The 17868-nt window shown below is 42.9% G+C and overlaps 1 protein-coding gene across 1 annotated transcript in view; it reads right to left on the bottom strand.

Moving 5' to 3' along the window:
- Nucleotides 1-6066: 6066 nt before the first annotated feature.
- Nucleotides 6067-17868, bottom strand: part of LOC126214986 (protein artichoke-like) — a 339045-nt gene continuing 327243 nt past the window's right edge. The window contains exons 17-18 of the mRNA XM_049941617.1: nt 10650-10901; nt 6067-6771 (exon numbers count right to left, since the gene is read on the bottom strand). Coding sequence (XP_049797574.1) covers nt 6067-6771; nt 10650-10901 — 957 coding nt within the window. The remainder of the gene's footprint in view (nt 6772-10649; nt 10902-17868) is intronic.

Genomic DNA, 17868 nt, shown 5'->3' with positions numbered 1-17868 from the left:
GTTTGTTGCGAAAGCTTGAATTTTGTGTGTATATTTGTGTTTGTTTGTGTGTCTATCGACCTGCCAGCGCTTTTGTTTGGTAAGTCTCATCATCTTCCTTTATATATATATATATATATATATATATATATATATATATATATATATATATATATATATATATATATATATATATACTACATCAGAATATGGGGAAAATTAGGTTTGAGAAACACAGAGCTCTTACTGAGATGTAAAAAATGAGAGAGCAATTGAGTGCTTGTGAATGAGTGGTGATTTGGAGAGAATGATTTCACAATTATTAACGGTGGTACCAAGACTTGAGCATCTTTGTTAGTGTGAACCTCAGTGGGGACTTTCTGTCGAGCACTTCACACTGAGGAAACACACACACTGTGTGTGTATGTGTGTGTGTGTGAGAGAGAGAGAGAGAGAGAGAGAGAGAGAGAGAGAGTGTGCATAGTTATAGTTTAATTTTAGTTAGTTTGTTCAGTAGATATAAAAAAAAAAGTTTCCATGAAGCTGGAAGCTAAAATCTTGCTTCATTAAACTGCAACCCAGATCCATTCAAATCAACACACATATGGAAGCACAGCTCCATCCTGTTTAAGTCCCCCACTAACAAACTACATTGAGGCACAATAACTGGTCATCTTGGAAGAAAGAAAAATTATAAATATATTACTGTTTCTCATTTTATTAAAGAAAACAAGAAAATGAAATGACAGTGCATTACAGTACAGGAGAATGTAACAATCTGCGGTGATAAATATTGGGACCTTTTTGTACTTAAAGTGTGCACCGTCACGGATATAACTTCGGAGCTGAGTTAACATTAAACAAATAAAAAATGGTACAAAACATTAAAACAACATTTTATTTACAAACATTATTGAACATACATAAATAGACAAGCACAACAGCATTGCCCAAAATCCTCTTCCGTTTTCTCCTAGACGAAACATTCAACTGTACTTGTTACGGAACTGCAATTATAGTGCATTTGTTTAACTATGTGGTACAGAAGTGGAAGACGAGCATAGCTGTATTACCACTGTCACTAAAACAGTGACAAAAGTGACCGGTTTGGAACATCAGAATACCAGTTACAGACAGAGCTACCTCTAATAGCACCACCACAAAGACTTTCTTACACATGACTTGAATCTTTAGCATGCCCATCACATCTTGTGACCCATTATTTCCTCTTCCAGATAATAGTTAACCGAGGGGAACAAATGATGGGGAGATATCACACCTGCAGCATATCTGCTGAGAGAGAGATCAGGTATTACAAGTGATTGTCAGAGTCGCTATCTGAAATATTCACTTAATATGATATTTATGCAAATGCTGTGCGCTCAGTACACAAAGCCTCCCTGTTTTTAATGGGAAATACACAATATCTGGCTGATGCATCGACAATACACAAAGTATGGAAGAAAATAGGTAGAGTTCAGTCTGAATTTACCTGTTTTTAGATCTGTCGTGCAAATGATGTGGAGGAGTCTCACTTCGGATTTTATGTGAGAAGGAAGGGAGCAAACTGCAAGTTTCTGTACTGTCCCACATTACAGTCAGAACAGATAAAGTTAAACCATTTGACAACAATTGGAGAAAGAGTCACTTCTAAATAAACAATATATAATAATAATAATAATAATAATAATAATAATAATATTGTTACATTCCATCCTAGATTTTCCATTGTTTGATTTAAACAATATAGAATTTTGACACAGGATTCAACAAATCTTTTATGTTGCATCTAAAGCTGATGGCTTCTTTCTCTTTTCAGTGAGTTGAGCAGTTCTTTATTTGTATAAAGAGATTTAGAATTCTGACATTATTTCAGCTACAACAATAATAAGATCACCAGACAAAAAAACTAGTCACCACATGCGCACAGACAGATGAATCGTAGGCCTTTACAAATGGTGCAGTGATCGAGTGACGTGCTCCACTGTGCACTGCCTCTATGTCAGCATATGGAAGTATCGATCAGTGAGACATTTATGTTTCAAATGGATATTGTATGTAAACATGTGTCAATGTAAGGACATGACAGAGTAGCAAAAACAAGCAATCGCGTTTGACCATGCCCGTGGCCATGTAGGATGTGTGAAGTTAAGTTGACGGATCTTTTGGTTTGCAGTGGACTGTTTAATTTGCCCACATCAGTGGTATAACAAATGTGGCCACGAAACACGATGTCAGAAATGTGGTCGGAAAAATATTCTGACCGAGAGTGACTGGAGACACGTTTCGTGGCTTGTGAATCAAAATTGCTTCCAAACCTGATAGGAATGGTAGCAGGTAATGAATGAAAGTCCATCCCCATCTGTTAGTGAGAGAACACTGTGACAGGAACTGCGTGCAACAAGCATTTGGAGTCAGTCATCCTGCAAAAACTGTATGTCTTATTTCATTGGACATATACAAAACACACAGAAACAATGTAGTCAGTTGGTACAAGCTAACTGTATGCGCAGACAACTGTGTGTGTATGTTTGTAAGGATACACAAGAGTGTGGTTTTGTTAGTCAGCTCTGAAGTAGATGGTACACCAAAATCTCAGCAAAATTTTCAATCTTTCAGATGTCTGTGGACCGAACACACCTTCTGTCTTCACTCCACATTCAACACATTGCACAGTACAACAGCACTGTTTCTCAGCTGCAGTTTTATACGTGACTAGATTGCCGAGGAGGTACGGTGAGCTTTCTTTTTTTGCAAAATTAAAGAAAACGTGAAAGAGCACAGATCAGTTTCGTGACAGCACGAGAATTAGTTAATTTCCAGAAAACAACAACCATTTTGATTACAATTTGGTTGGTTAAAAGTCTGTGCCTCTTCATGAGGAATGCTAGTTTGGCACCAGTCTGGAGAAACTTTTGTGGATATTGTAAAAAAAGAAGGATTAGGGGGTTTATGTCCCATCAGCCACATTATAGATCATTAGAGACAGATCACAAGCTCACTGTGGGGACAGATGGGAAAATAAATAAGCTGTATCCCTTCCAGAGGAATCATCAGGGCGTTTGTCCTAAGTGAATTAAAGAAAATATAGTAAACACAGATAAGGCTGGACAGGGATTTGCAACATCACTCTTTTCTAACGTGAATCCTGTGTCTCCATCACTGCCTTAGCTACCTCACTCAAGACTGAAGTACAAAGATGTGAGAAGGAGCTTACAATTGTTGCTTCTGGTCTGATCCAAAGGTGTATCCTGACAGTTCAGCTAACTGCCCACATCTCACGGAAAGTGTGGCTACAAAGGGTTCCGGTACTGAAGTACGTTCAGCAATGACTTTTGTAGCCTCCACTTTTCCAGGTTGCTCTAACAGTTTCAGCTGTATTTTCTTCATCATACATTGGCTAATTTTCTGTGTAGTTGGACCATTGTGTATTGGATGGCTGACGTATTTGAGAAATCTGCCAGCTTGGGAGGTTCTCGTGTGTAATGTTAGCTGCAGCCAGGACAACTTTTGCAATATTTCAAGAGGACAGTTACTCGCCATCTTCAGATGTGACTGTGGGGAGGTGTAGTAGCAGAGCAGCGTACGTGCTAGCTCGCCGGATAGGAAAGTGAAGCTACTGAGAGGTTGGTCAGGAATGGTGGGCATCACACCAGTGCAAGACAATTGGCTTCCGAAGAGCCCGGCTGCAGAAAGACGTGACTGCGCAGAGCCTCGCGTATGTGACGGGGCGAGCCACCGGCACTCGGGCAAGGTGGCCCAGCTCCGAGGTCCAGTTTTCGGATCCGTTTCTCCGATTTTAGTGTGACGACATCGGTCCCGACACCTTGCTAAACTGAGTTAATACGTCTGTCCACTGAGTCATTTGGGAAACTTATTTTGAATAGTTCCCAATAGGTCACAGCAGACCACATAATCTTATAATACCACACCAGGCTAGATCAGCCAGAAACTTACACTGTTGCCAAGGTAAAGGACCTGGCACGAACTGCAGGCAGCTCTGGAAGTCTACATCCACTGTGATGCTTTGAAAGCCCCTCCTACACAATTCTAGTGAGAGCTGCCACCACACCTCGTCACAGTCACATCACGAGAGGACAAGCAATTGCTCCATTGAGGTAATTTACAGTTTTCACAAGAGCATCTAACGCTACATCTGAGAAACTTTCAAGCAATTGTTACAACAGGAATGTGTCATACAGCACATTATATTGATCCATTACATTTTGGGCATGCAACTGTTAAGGTCCTATTTCTTCACCTGATATCTTGGCCATATATCTTTTGACCACCTTCCAACTGATCTGACACACTGACGCTATTTAACCCGCAGAATGCACCACTGTACATGCGGCAGATACAAGAGTATTAGAGGTTTCATTTTGCGGCAAAGAGCTGTGCGTAAACTGAATCTGCAGTCAGTCGGTCGATGCGTGCTGAGATATCAACCTGTCTTTAGTTGCAGCACTGTTCTGACATCTTTGAGAGTTTATTAAAGAGAGTTCTGCATTCCATGCTTATTACAGGCTGAAACCACTATGTCTGTTAATTAAGTTCTTCACTAAATTTGTAATGTATCCATCAACACTGAGCCTGCATCCTTCACCACTGAGTCCCAAAAAGATGAAGAGCCTGCCATAAATTCGGTAACATCATGCTACACTGAGTGAATAGTGTAGATGCAGTGCTCTGTCACAAGTGATTTATTGGGCTGTAAGTGAGAAGCACACTTTCGGTGTTCAGTGCACCTTTCGCAGACCGTAGGCATTATCTCTCCAATGAGTGAATGGCCACACTCGCACGGGATCTCATAAATCCCACCCGTGCAGAACATCAGGTTACCTCCGGAGGACCTCAAAACGACTGCTGTGTTTGGCGGGAGATTAAAAATCACTTTAACTTTGCACTTGGTGGTGATGAAACAGTTTGAAGATAAATTGCCACATATGGCAGGAAAACCACTGATTTTAATCTCCCTGTATCACCTCCCTCACTCCTTAATGGGGGTAGGACGTCAAACGTGCCGACTTGCAGCAGTATATGCACCAGAGGACGTTTTAATTTCCACTGTTGATACTTTTACAAATAAATTCATAAAACTTTGTCAGCATGACCAGGAAGGATTCAGAATTCACACTCATAGCAGTGGAAGTTCGAAAACATAATGAAGTACTTTTTTAACATGTGAAATTTCATCATTTTTTTTTCACTTACTAATGGCAGCATTTGTTGCTATAGGTACACTTTTCTTCATAAGTAAGAGAGATGCTTCGATGAATTTTGCGCAGCATACAAACCGTACTTAAAGGTGTATGAAACTCTAGAATTTTCCAAATCTATTAAAAACTGTGGTACAAATTGAGGTAATTAACTATACAATTTGTGTTTTTTCTAAACATGAAGTTTAAAATATAACAGCTCATTCGTTTTGTCATAAATTAAATAAATTCTAGAGTTTCATACACCTGTAAGTACGGTATGTATGCTGTGCAAAATACATCGAAGAAACTCTCTAGCTTATGAAGAAAAGTGTACCTATAGCAACAAATGCAGCCATTAGTAAGTGAAAAAATGATGAAATTTCACACTTAAAAAAAAATTACTTTGTTGCGTTTTCGAACTTCCACTGGAATGAGTGTGAATCCTGAATTCTTCGTGGTGATGCTGACAAAGTTTTATCAATTTATTTGTAAAACTATAGACACTGGAAATTAAAATATCCTGTGATGCCTCTCCTGCTCCAAGTTGGCCCATTTTACGTCCTACCCCTCATAAGTTGATCTTCTGTTTTTATCACTGATGCCTTACAAAATCTGTTGGTGATGCCTTACAAAATCTGTTGTGGATAGTACCCAGTTCATTCTGCAGACAGCTCTTATCTACGGGTTTAAAAAGGGTAGATCAGGTACTGTAGCTTGTGTCCGTCAGCTCAGTCGAAGACGGCCAACAGATATACCGTGTAAATATCGGATGAAGAAATAGGGTTTTAACGGTCGTTCTGTCCTCGGTGCGAGGGAGTGTTGTAGATGCACAGCACATTACGTTGTCCTCCGGTGCAGGTGCACACCAGGTGTGTAGCCTCCCCGTTCACCGGTAGTCCTTGTCCTCGGCGGGGTAGGCCAGGTAGTAAGGGCTGGGCGCCAGCCCCGGCCCCGGTCCCGGGCCCTGCAGGTAGGGCGGCGCCTGCTGCGCCGGCGCCGGTGCGACCCGGAGGTGACCGTGCTTGCCGGGCAGCGTGTAGTACACGGGTGGCGGTGCCAGCGGCATCGGCGGTTTCACGCAGGTGCACGTAGAACCGGGGGCCGAGCCGGGGCCGCCCCCGCGGTACTGGGACGACGCGGGCCAGCCGCCGGCACCGTTCCCGCCTCCTCCCCCGCCCCCGCCCCCGCCGCCGCCGACTCCGCGCCCGCGGATGACGCAGACCCCGGCCACCAGGATGGCGATGAAGGCGACGACGCCCACCACGATGCCGATGATGAGCGTGTCGTCGTTGGGCCGCGGCTGCACCGGCGATGCCGCCGCCGGCCCGGGCGCCGTACCGGGCGCGGCCGGCTTCCCGCCGTCCTCTTCGCCGCCGCCCCCGCCGCCCTGGCCGGCGCCGCCGCCGGGCCGAGAGGCGGGCTTGGCCGTCCATATGATGTCCGGCTCGTCCGCCGGCGGCGGCACCGTGGAGACGGAAGCGGCGGGCGACTCTGTCGCGGCGGTGCTGGAGGCGGCGTCGCACGTCAGCTCCGAGTCGTCCACGTCCGACAGCAGGCGGCCGGACAGAGAGGCGGGGCTCGCGCAGGTGACCTGTGGCCAAACAGAGCACATGCGGTTTCCTCAGTTGTAAGGCGACTGACGGTGTGCCCAATTATACAATTCTAGACAATGTGTCTGACACTACAATACTGGAGTAGCTTATATATCAGATAGTACAATAGCTACTGCTGTGTTTTGGGTACTACAATTGAAGGTGCACATTCTAATGTTGGTAAATAAAACTTGTAAATGAAGAAATGGGCATCAGAATACTGTCTTTGACATTTATATAATTTTAAATGTTCTGTTTATTTTACCACAGATTGGTAACAAAAAGAAAGGTTTTTAATACGACCGTGTTGGTGACATATATTTATCTTAAGATAATATCTTTAGAAGTAGTTTGGCTCTGGTTAATATGTGATTTACTTTTACAGTGACCACAGAGTGTGAAAACTGAAAAGCCAGTCATACTACTAAATAATACAAATTGACACATCATTTGAAGAAACATTTAGTTTCAAATGTTAGATACCTAGCTACAGCTATTCATCATCATCAGTTATCTATTATATTAGCAGGTCCTTTGCCTCTCCATTTTCTGTGATCCATTGCTTCCTTCTTAAGGTTGCTGTGTGTTGTACCGTCCATATCATATCATCCAGTATCTGAAATCTCTTCCTTCCTTGCTTCCTTTTCCCTTCTACATAACCTTCTAAAACTGTTTTTATCAGTCCGCCATTCTTTCTTAATATATGCCCAATTCAATTTCTTTTTCTTCTCTTCATTACATCTAGTAACTGTCTTTTCTCTCCCACTCTTCTCAGTACCTCTTCATTTTTTACTCTGTCCATCCAACTTATTCTTTCCATCCTCCTCCGTGTCCAGATTTCAAAAACCTCCAGCCTTTCTCTGTCTTTTTTCCTCACAGTCCATGTTTCAGCGCCATATAGAACATGCCATACAAGACATTTTATGAGTCTCTTTCTGAGTTCTCTGTCCAGACTACTGCAGAAAATTCTCCTTTTCTTATAAAATGCCTCTTTTGCCATTGCTATCCTTGTTTTAATTTCTGTGGTGCACTTCCAGTCGGTGTCTATCCTGCTTCCAAGATACTTAAAATTTTGCACCTGTTCTAGTATTTCTCCATTCAGCATAATTTTTATTTCCTTCTAGTGCCAATACTTTTGTTTTATTTGTGTTAATTTTCATTCCATATTTTTTCCATTAGTTGCAATGGTGTCCACCAAATCCTGTAATTCTTTTCCCCTGTGGCTAGAAGGACCATGTCATCAGCAAACCTCAAACACCCTACTCTTGTTCCTCCAATTTTTACTCCTTTGTCATCTAATGAGCATTGGTCAATCATATTTTTGAAGTAAAGGTTGAAAAGAGTAGGCGATAGACAGCATCCTTGTCTTACTCCTTTTCCTAGTCTAATCCAGTTTGTACTTTCTCCTCTCACTTTAACTGAAACTTTTTGATTAAGATATAATGAGTTTGCAAGTCTTCTGGTTTTCCACTCCACTCTCTTTTCCCTCATTATGGTCGCCAGCTTGTCCCAAACCACATTGTCAAATGCCTTTTCTAGATCGATGAAGCACATATATAGATCTCTTCCTTTTTCAATAAACCTTTCTCCCAAGAGTCATAGGAGCCCTATTGCATCTCTGGCGCCCATATTCTGTCTAAAGCCAAACTGCTCCTTGCTGAGATTCTCCTCTATTACTTTTTCAAGTCTTTTATAAATTATTCTTAACATCACTTTGGCTGCATGTGAAATGAGGCTGATTGTCCTGTGCTCATTGCATTTCTTGGTTCCTTGTTTTTTCGGTAATGGAATCATTACTGTTGTCAGAAAGTCCTCAGGCCATTAAGCACTGTCATATATTTTATTACATAACCTCAATATTTCTCTTATTCCGTCTTGGTTCAAGCATTTTAATATTTCTCCCGGTATCATATCTGTACCTCCCACATTGCCATTTTTTGTTGCAGCTATGGCAGACTTTACTTCTTCCATTATAATGGTTGGTTCTTTCTCGTCATCACTTACACTGTTGTGTGATTCAATTTCCAGAGTTTCTGGTTTGCTATTTGTGTCATATAGCTCTTTTATATATTCTTCCCGTCTCTGGAGGACATCGTCACGATCTTTGTACACTACCTCTTCGTCTTTACTCAAAATTTCCATTGCAGCACTTCCTGCTCTGTTTTGTTTCCATGTCATAGTCTTTACTCTGTTGTATAGTAAGTCGTATCTTCCCTTCCTGTCCAGTTCTTCAATTTCATCACATTCCTCTTTTAGCCATTTTTTCCTAGCCTGCTCTGTTTCTCTTCGCAGTTCATTATTTAACCTTCGGTATATCTTTCTTGCATCTTCAGTGTTCTTGTTTTTCAATTTTCTTCTCTCCTCCATCTTGGAAATCATTTCTTGTGTGACCCATGGTTTTTCTGATCTTTTCCCTTTTACATATCCTATATTTTGCTGTCCTGCTTTAATGATTCCTTCTTTCAGCATATTCCAGTACTCGTTGGCATTATCAGGTGCTTCTTTGCCTTGTAATGTGTTTAGAAAGTCCCGAGACAGCATTTCTGTAATTTGTTCTTTGTTGGACCTTATCTTCTCTAGATCCCACTTCTTCACCATTGTCGCCTTTATCAGTTTTTTCATTCTTATTTCTATTTCTGCCATAAGTAAGTTGTGGTCACTATTAATATCTGCACCTGGTAATGTGTGCACCTTCTTGATTCCATTCCTGTATCTTTCTTCTACCAGTATAAAATCGATTTGGTTTCTATATTTATCCCCTGGTGATTTCCAAGTGTAGAGCCTCCTCTTGTGGTTCTTGAACCATGTGTTTGCCTCTATCAGCTGCCTTTCCCTGCAGAAGTCAATTAACCATTCACCTCTGTCATTTCTCTTTCCTACTGTGTTTCCCTCTTTCCCTTCTCCCACAATGGTGTTCCAGTCTCCCATTACTATTTTGCAGCATTTTTTATTTTCGTCCATTATTCTCTCTATTACATTGTACGTTTCCTCTACAATTTGGTCATCACGTTCTGAAGTTGGCATATACACCTGGAGAACCAGTAAATTTTTTTGTGCTCCTTTCAGCCTTACACCAATAACCCGATCATTTGCATAGTCTACATATTCCACACATTTAGCCAATCCCTTTGTTATAATCATTCCTACTCCATTAATTCCTTTTACTTCTCCTCCTGAGTAGTAGAATACATATTCATCTGACTGCAACTCTCCATGTCCATTCCATCTTACCTCAGCAACTCCTACGAGGTCCGTATGATTCTTTTCCATCTCTCTTTTAAGGTTTTCTAATTTTCCTGCTTGTAGCAGAGTTCTAACATTCCAGGTACCAATTCTCGTTTTGATTTTTTGCCCCCTTTCAAGTTGTCCCCCCGGAGATCTGAATGGGGGACTATTTTACCTCCAGACACTGATTTAACTTGAGAGGAAGCCATTTTTGTGCATAAAATGGAGACTGCATTATGCAGGGAAGACAATCTGCAGTGGTATTCCGTTGCCTTCCGCAGTACTGGAAGCTGCCCCTAACACGGGATACAGATGCCTTTTGCAGCCGCCCGTTCTGTCTCAGACACTGCACGAGAAGTGTAGGCTGGAAAATGAAAGACCAATAGCCCTCGAAACCCAATATCGTCAGGGTCGGAAAAGAACAAGAGCTGGCCGAGGGTGGCCAGATAGGAAAGATAAAAGTGAGGAGCCTGGCATAAGTAAGTGGAAGCAATGCCAGGACTCAGCTCGGGGCCCCGCGGTCGCCAGCCACGTATCACTAGGTGTGACTCCCTGAGGTGATACAGCTATTAGATTTTGATAGTTTATATTGCGCTGGAAGGCCTAGAGGATGGATAAACACAATGCACTATAGAATACGTAACGCACGCACCTGCATGTCACGCCCGGTGGACCCGGTCAGCCACCTCCTGAGGGGCCGTGCGTGGCAGTCGCAACGCACCGGATTCGAAGCCAGGCCCCTCAGGGAGACACCGGCCCGCCGTTCGTCCAGTGCCGACAGCACGGGGGCGCCGAGTGACGTCACGCGGCTGCCCGTCACGTCTAGCAGCACACGGCTGGAGCGCGGCAGCGCGAAGAAGAGTGCGGGCGGCAGTGACGATACGGACGTGTTGCGCAGCCACACCTGTGACAGGGAAAAAGTAAACCATCCTGTGTAGTAGTGAAGTTCTCACTGACTCACCAAATACATATTAAATTCAACTCAGGGCATTTTAACCTTGATGTCTTAGAAACATAATAACGTGTGTGTGTGTGTGTGTGTGTGTGTGTGCTTTTTCTAATTCTGGTGAAGGCCTGTTTGGCCAAAATCTTTGCTTGACGGTCTTTTTGTTGCACCTGTCTGTGACTTGGTATCTCTGCTTATATGATGCATAGCAACTATCCTTTTCATAATATTGTAAATATATGGTTTAAGTGCCTACGGTGTATTTGTATTATGTTACTCTACGCGTTGACTCATTCCGTGTCCCCGTAGGTCCTCTTCAGTGTGACCTACAGAACATTATGAACGAATAGGAAGAGGTGTGTTACTATTATTGTGCGCTAGATTCACAAGGGTGGCAAAGTTCGAGGGATACCTCCTAATATCCTGTCAGACCTTTTTTTACCCGGCATAGTGCAGTGCCTCAACAGGGCACAGACTCAACAAGTCTTTCAACGTTTCCTGCAGAAATACTGAATGATGCTGTCTCCATGCATGCCAAAGTATTACTGGTGTAGGGTTCTGGGCACACACTGCCCTCTTTCCACAAATGTTTGATGGGATTCAATTTGGTGGTCTGGGTGGCCAAACCATTCACTCAAATTGTCCAGAACGTTCTTGAAACAAATTGTGAGCAATTGTAGTCCAGTGACATGGTGCATTGTCATTCTGAAAAGTTCCTTCCTCACAAAATTGTTAAGGCTTTCACGGTCACTTGTTGACAACCTGACTGTTGGCTTCTGTCTCGGGTTCTTCGGCTGATGTTTGTTTCACGATTTTTCTGAGGTTTTGCCAGCACGGGTGGCTGGCATTGTCAAAGCTTCACCCATTGCTGGTGGTAAACTGGAGTTGAGCTCAGAAACATAAATTATGTGTACCTAGTGCACCAATGTCCAAGGGTCATTTCCGGTGCAGTTCACCTGTTGCTACTTGCAATGGCCGTTCACTGCGGCACGAGGATCCAGGATCCGTTCACTTTGAGGCTTTCCTCTTTTTGTTGAAGTTCTTCTCCTGTTTTGTATTTCTATACCTTGTCTGAACAAGTGGATGTGATAGCTCTTCTTTGCAGCAGAACTTCTGTGTCGGCGAATTTTACTATGTGGTGGGCCTCACACAGCGCGTGCTCTGACATGACCACTTTCTCCACCTGCCCCAACCTGCAATGCCACTTATGGTCTGTGGTCCTTGTGTTGATAAATCATCCAAGTGTGCTATTCAAAGGGAATAACACACTGAATACACACGAATACAGAGCAATCTCAGTGGTGGGTAGCACAAAACGGACCCCCCCATGAACCATAGACCTTGCCGTTGGTGGGGAGGCTTGCGTGACTCAGCGATACAGATAGCCGTACCGTAGGTGCAACCACAACGGAGGGGTATCTGTTGATAGGCAGACAAACGTGTGGTTCCTGAAGAGGGGCAGCAGCCTTTTCAGTAGTTGCAGGGGCAACAGTCTGGATGATTTGACTGATCTGGCCTTGTAACACTAACCAAATCGGCCTTGCTGTGCTGGTACTGTGAACGGCTGAAAGCAAGGGGAAACTAAAGCCATAATTTTTCCCAAGGGCATGCAGCTTTACTGTATGATTAAATGATGATGGCGTCCTCTTGGGTAAAATATTCCAGAGGTATGTGTATGCCACCATTCAGATTAACCATTAAACCATTCGGATCTCCGGGCGGGGCCTACTCAGGAGGACATCGTTATCAGGAGAAAGAAAACTGGCGTTCTACGGATCAGAGCATGGAATGTCAGATCCCTTAATCGGGCAAGTAGGTTAGAAAATTTAAAAAGGGAAATGGATAGGTTAAAGTTGGATATAGTGGGAATTAGTGAAGTTCGGTGGCAGGAGGAACAAGACTTTTGGTCAGGTGAATACAGGGTTATAAATACAAAATCAGATAGGGGTATTGCAGGAGTAGGTTTAATAATGAATAAAACAATAGGAATGCGGGTTAGCTACTACAAACAGCACAGCGAATGCATTATTGTGGCCAAGATAGACATGAAGCCCATGCCTACGACAGTAGTACAAGTCTATATGCCAACTAGCTCTGCAGATGACGAAGAAATTGAAGAAATGTATGATGAAATAAAAGAAATTATTCAGGGAGACGAAAATTTAATAGTCGTGGGTGACTGGAATTCGAGAGTAGGAAAAGGGAGAGAAGGAAACATAGTGGGTGAATATGGATTGGGGCTAAGAAATGAAAGAGGAAGTCGCCTGGTAGAATGTTGTGCAGAGCATAACTTAATCATAGCTAACACTTGGTTCAAGAATCATCAAAGAAGGTTGTATACATGGAAGAACCCTGGAGATACTAAAAGGTATCAGATAGATTGTATAATGGTAAGACAGAGATTTAGGAACCAGGTTTTAAATTGTAAGATATTTCCAGGTGCAGATGTGGACTCTGACCACAATCTGTTGGTTATGAACAGTAGATTAAAACTGAAGAAACTGCAAAAAGGTGGGAATTTAAGGAGATGGGACCTGGATAAACTGAATAAACCAGAGGTCGTACAGAGTTTCAGGGAGAGCATAAGGGAACAATTGACAAGAATGGGGGAAAGAAATACAGTAGAAGAAGAATGGGTAGTTTTGAGGGATGAAGTAGTGAAGGCAGCAGAGGATCAAGTAGGTAAAAAGACGAGGGCTATGAGAAATCCTTGGGTAACAGAAGAAATATTGAATTTAATTGATGAAAGGAGAAAATATATAAATGCAGTAAATGAAGCAGGCAAAAAGGAATACAAACGTCTCAAAAATGAGATCGACAGGAAGTGCAAAATGGCTAAGCAGGCATGGCTAGAGGGCAAATGTAAGGATATAGAGGCTTATCTCACTAGAGGTGAGATAGATACTGCCTATAGGAAAATTAAAGAGACCTTTGGAGAAAAGAGAACGACTTGTGTGAACATCAAGAGCTCAGATGGAAACCCAATTCTAAGCAAAGAAGGGAAAGCAGAAAGGTGGAAGGAGTATATAGAGGGTCTATACAAGGGCGATGTACTTCAGGACAATATTATGGAAATGGAAGAGAATGTAGATGAAGATGAAATGGGAGATATGATACTGTGTGAAGAGTTTGACAGAGCACTGAAAGACCTGAGTCGAAACAAGGCCTCAGGAGTAGACAATATTCCATTAGAACTACTGACAGCCTTGGGAGAGCCAGTCGTGACAAAACACTACCATCTGGTGAGCAAAATGTATGGGACAGGCGAAATACCCTCAGACTTCAAGAAGAATATAATAATTCCAATCCCAAAGAAAGCAGGCATTGACAGATGTGAAAATTACCGAACTATCAGTTTAATAAGTCACGGGTGCAAAATACTAACACGAATTCTTTACAGACGAATGGAAAAACTGGTAGAAGCCGACCTTGGGGAAGATCAGTTTGGATTCTGTAGAAATGTTGGAACACGTGAGGCAATACTGACCCTACGACTTATTTTAGAAGCTAGATTAAGAAAAGGCAAACCTACGTTTCTAGCATTTGTAGACTTAGAGAAAGCTTTTGACAATGTTGACTGGAATACTCTCTTTCAAATTGTGAAGGTGGCAGGAGTAAAATACAGGGAGTGAAAGGCTATTTGCAATTTGTACAGAAACCAGATGTTATAAGAGTCGAGGGACATGAAAGGGAAGTAGTGGTTGGGAAGGGAGTGAGACAGGGTTGTAGCCTCTCCCCGATGTTATTCAATCTCTATATTGAGCAAGCAGTAAAGGAAACAAAAGAAAATTCGGAGAAGGAATTAAAATCCATGGAGAAGAGATAAAAACTTTGAGGCAGCAAAGGACTTGGAAGAGCAGTTGAACGGAATGGACATTGTCTTGAAAGATGAACATCAAAAGCAAAACGAGAGTAATGGAATGTAGTCGAATTAAGTCGGATGATGCTGAGGGAATTAGATTAGGAAATGAGACACTTAAAGCAGTAAAGGAGTTTTGCTATTTGGGGAGCAAAATAACTGATGATGGTTGAAGTAGAGAGGATATAAAATGTAGACTGGCAATGGCAAGGAAAGCGTTTCTGAAGAAGAGAAATTTGTTAACATCGGGTATAGATTTAAGTGTCAGGAAGTCGTTTCTGAAAGTATATGTATGGAGTGTAGCCATGTATGGAAGTGAAACGTGGATGATAAATAGTTTGGACAAGAAGAGAATAGAAGCTTTCGAAATGTGGTGCTACAGTAGAATGCTGAAGATTAGATGTGTAGATCACATAACGAATGAGGAGGTACTGAATAGGATTGGGGAGAAGAGGAGTTTGTGGCACAACTAGACTAGATGAAGGGATCGGTTGGTAGGACATGTTTTGAGGCATCAAGGGATCACAAATTTAGCATTGGAGGGCAGCGTGAAGGGTAAAAATCGTAGAGGGAGACCAAGAGATCAATACACTAAGCAGATTCAGAAGGATGTAGGTTGCAGTAGGTACTGGGAGATGAAGAAGCTTGCACAGGATAGAGTAGCGTGGAGAGCTGCATCAAACCAGTCTCAGGACTGAAGACCACAACAACAACATTCAAAGGGAGTCTTAATGAAAGTCATTTCAACAGCTAATATTCAGTTTTCTTGAACATAATATTTCAAATTAATGTGCCTAATTGGGCTGGCGACCGTTCGATTTTTCATTCGTATATAAACTTTACTACTTTAATTATCCCCAAAGTAAAAGCCTGTTGAGTTTTTCTATTAATTTCAGTATATTCAAAATTCCTACCTGATACCTTAATCCATTAGACTCACACACGGTCAAAACTCAAAATCCTGCCAGAGGGTAACTTTGGTTTTTGTCACAACAGGCGAGTGTTGTAAGTTGGAGCAGAGGAGCCAGCCCACTCCATATAAACACAGCCCACTCCATTATGCAGCCACCACCAACTCGCACAGTGCCTCGATGACAACTCGGCTCCCTCGCTTCGTGGGGTCTGTGCCACACGTGATTCCTACCGTCAGCTCATGCCGACTGAAACTGGGACTCATCTGACCAGACCGCAGCTTTCGAGTTGTCTAGGGTCCAACCGATATGCTCGTGAGTCCACAGAAGGTGCTGCAGGGAATGTCGTGCTGTTAGTAAAGGCACTCACATCAGTTTTCTGCTGCCACAGCCCATTAATGCCAAGTTTCACCACAGTGTCGTAACACAGATATCGCCATCATACGTCCCACGTCGATTTCTGCAGTTACTTCATGCAGTGTTGCCTGTCTGTTAGCACTGACAACTACACACAGATGTAGTCATTCGAGTGAAGGCTGCTCGCCACTGCGATGCCCACGGTGAGAGGTAATGCGTACAATTTGGTATTTTCGGAACACTCTCGAGATCGTGGATCACGATTTCCGACACAGAAAGCCCTGTATGTCTGCCTCCGACTGCTACTGTGCATTCGAAGTCTGTTAACTCCTGTCGTGTGGCCACAATAACATCGGAAAGCCTTTCCCGTGAATCACCCGAGTACAGGTGACACTCGACCACTGCACTGCCCTCTTATACCTCGGGTACCCGACACTGCCGCCCTCTGTGTATGCGCGTGTGGCCGGCACGTCACTTTTGTCACCTCAGTGGATAATATCGACAACTACGTCACCGGTGCTGGTACACGAAACGGGAGGGAACTGATTTACCACAATGTGGATCACCCTGACTGTCTCCTGTTGTCGAATATGTCGTGATAAATGAAATCGGTACGAGACCGAGACTTAAACCAGATTCCCTCCTCCTTACTGCCTTAGCCGTGCAGAGTGCCACGAGAACGTGCCTCCGTACCTCACTCAGATTTTGGTTGCCCGTCGCTCCCAGCTACGGTTTCCGAACACTGCTACCGGAGGTCGTTCCACAGGGTACGTGGGGACCGGACGGCACCACACGGGGAGCGGAGTCTGTGGAGGGCCGTGGCTCACCTCACTCTGCTACAGACACGCAGGCTCGATATTTGACCCGGCACGTGCTCGGCATTTTGTGTCGGCGAATCTAATTTACCGTATTTACTCGAATCTGAGCCGCACTCGAATCTAAGCCACACGTGAAAAATGAGACTCGAAATCGAGGAATAAAAATTTTCCCAAATCTGAGCCGCACCTCAAATTTCAGACTCAAAATTCGAGGGGAGAGAAAAGTTTTAGACCCCACCTCCAAATCGAAACAAAGTTGGTCCATTGTAATACGAGACACAAATTAGCTCGAATGAATTATGATACAGCTACAGTAGTTTGGTTCGAATCGTAAGCTTAGCAGTTAAGCTTTACCAGGTAGCATTGCTATGCGTCAGGTCCTCCGTCCGTATTTACACGGGTACCCTTCCTTTTTCACGTGCTTCATCTAGTATGAATTGATTGCTCATTTTTCTTTCATCTGATAAGTGCCGTTCTCTTTGTTATAGGTGTTTATGCCACTCCAAGCTGAAAATGGATTACTGTACTCTGCCGTGCATTGTTTGTTGCATTCTCATGATGAGTGTTTATGACCTGTCGCTGCTCGCGGCATGGCTTGCTTTTGTGCACGCTACCGCCGCTTACAATATAAAAAAAAAAAGAGGAATTGTCTCATTAGTGAAACAATGGCAAAAGACAGCTATTTGTTGTTACTTACACTGCTGCTTTCTTTGATAATAATCAACAAGAACCAAATAATAGACTGAGTATGATAGAAGACGTTCTCAATGAGAGTTCAGCAAAAATTTTTCTCCATTTGAAAATCTTTGCAGACGCCTCTTTAGTACATTACATTCTGCACAGAACAAAAATTAGAGTCATCTAAGATTTAAAAATCTAGTCAACTGCCGTGCTTCATTTTCGACTGTATCACTATTAGGCATTAGAATAATATGAATATAAACATGACACAATATGTACATTCTTCCGCGTTTGCTGTT

Source organism: Schistocerca nitens, chromosome 12 (genome assembly GCF_023898315.1).
Source record: "Schistocerca nitens isolate TAMUIC-IGC-003100 chromosome 12, iqSchNite1.1, whole genome shotgun sequence".
NCBI classification, from domain to species: Eukaryota; Metazoa; Arthropoda; class Insecta; order Orthoptera; family Acrididae; genus Schistocerca; species Schistocerca nitens.
Note: the sequence above shows the minus strand (reverse complement) of the source record. Positions and strands in the feature narration are given on the sequence as shown.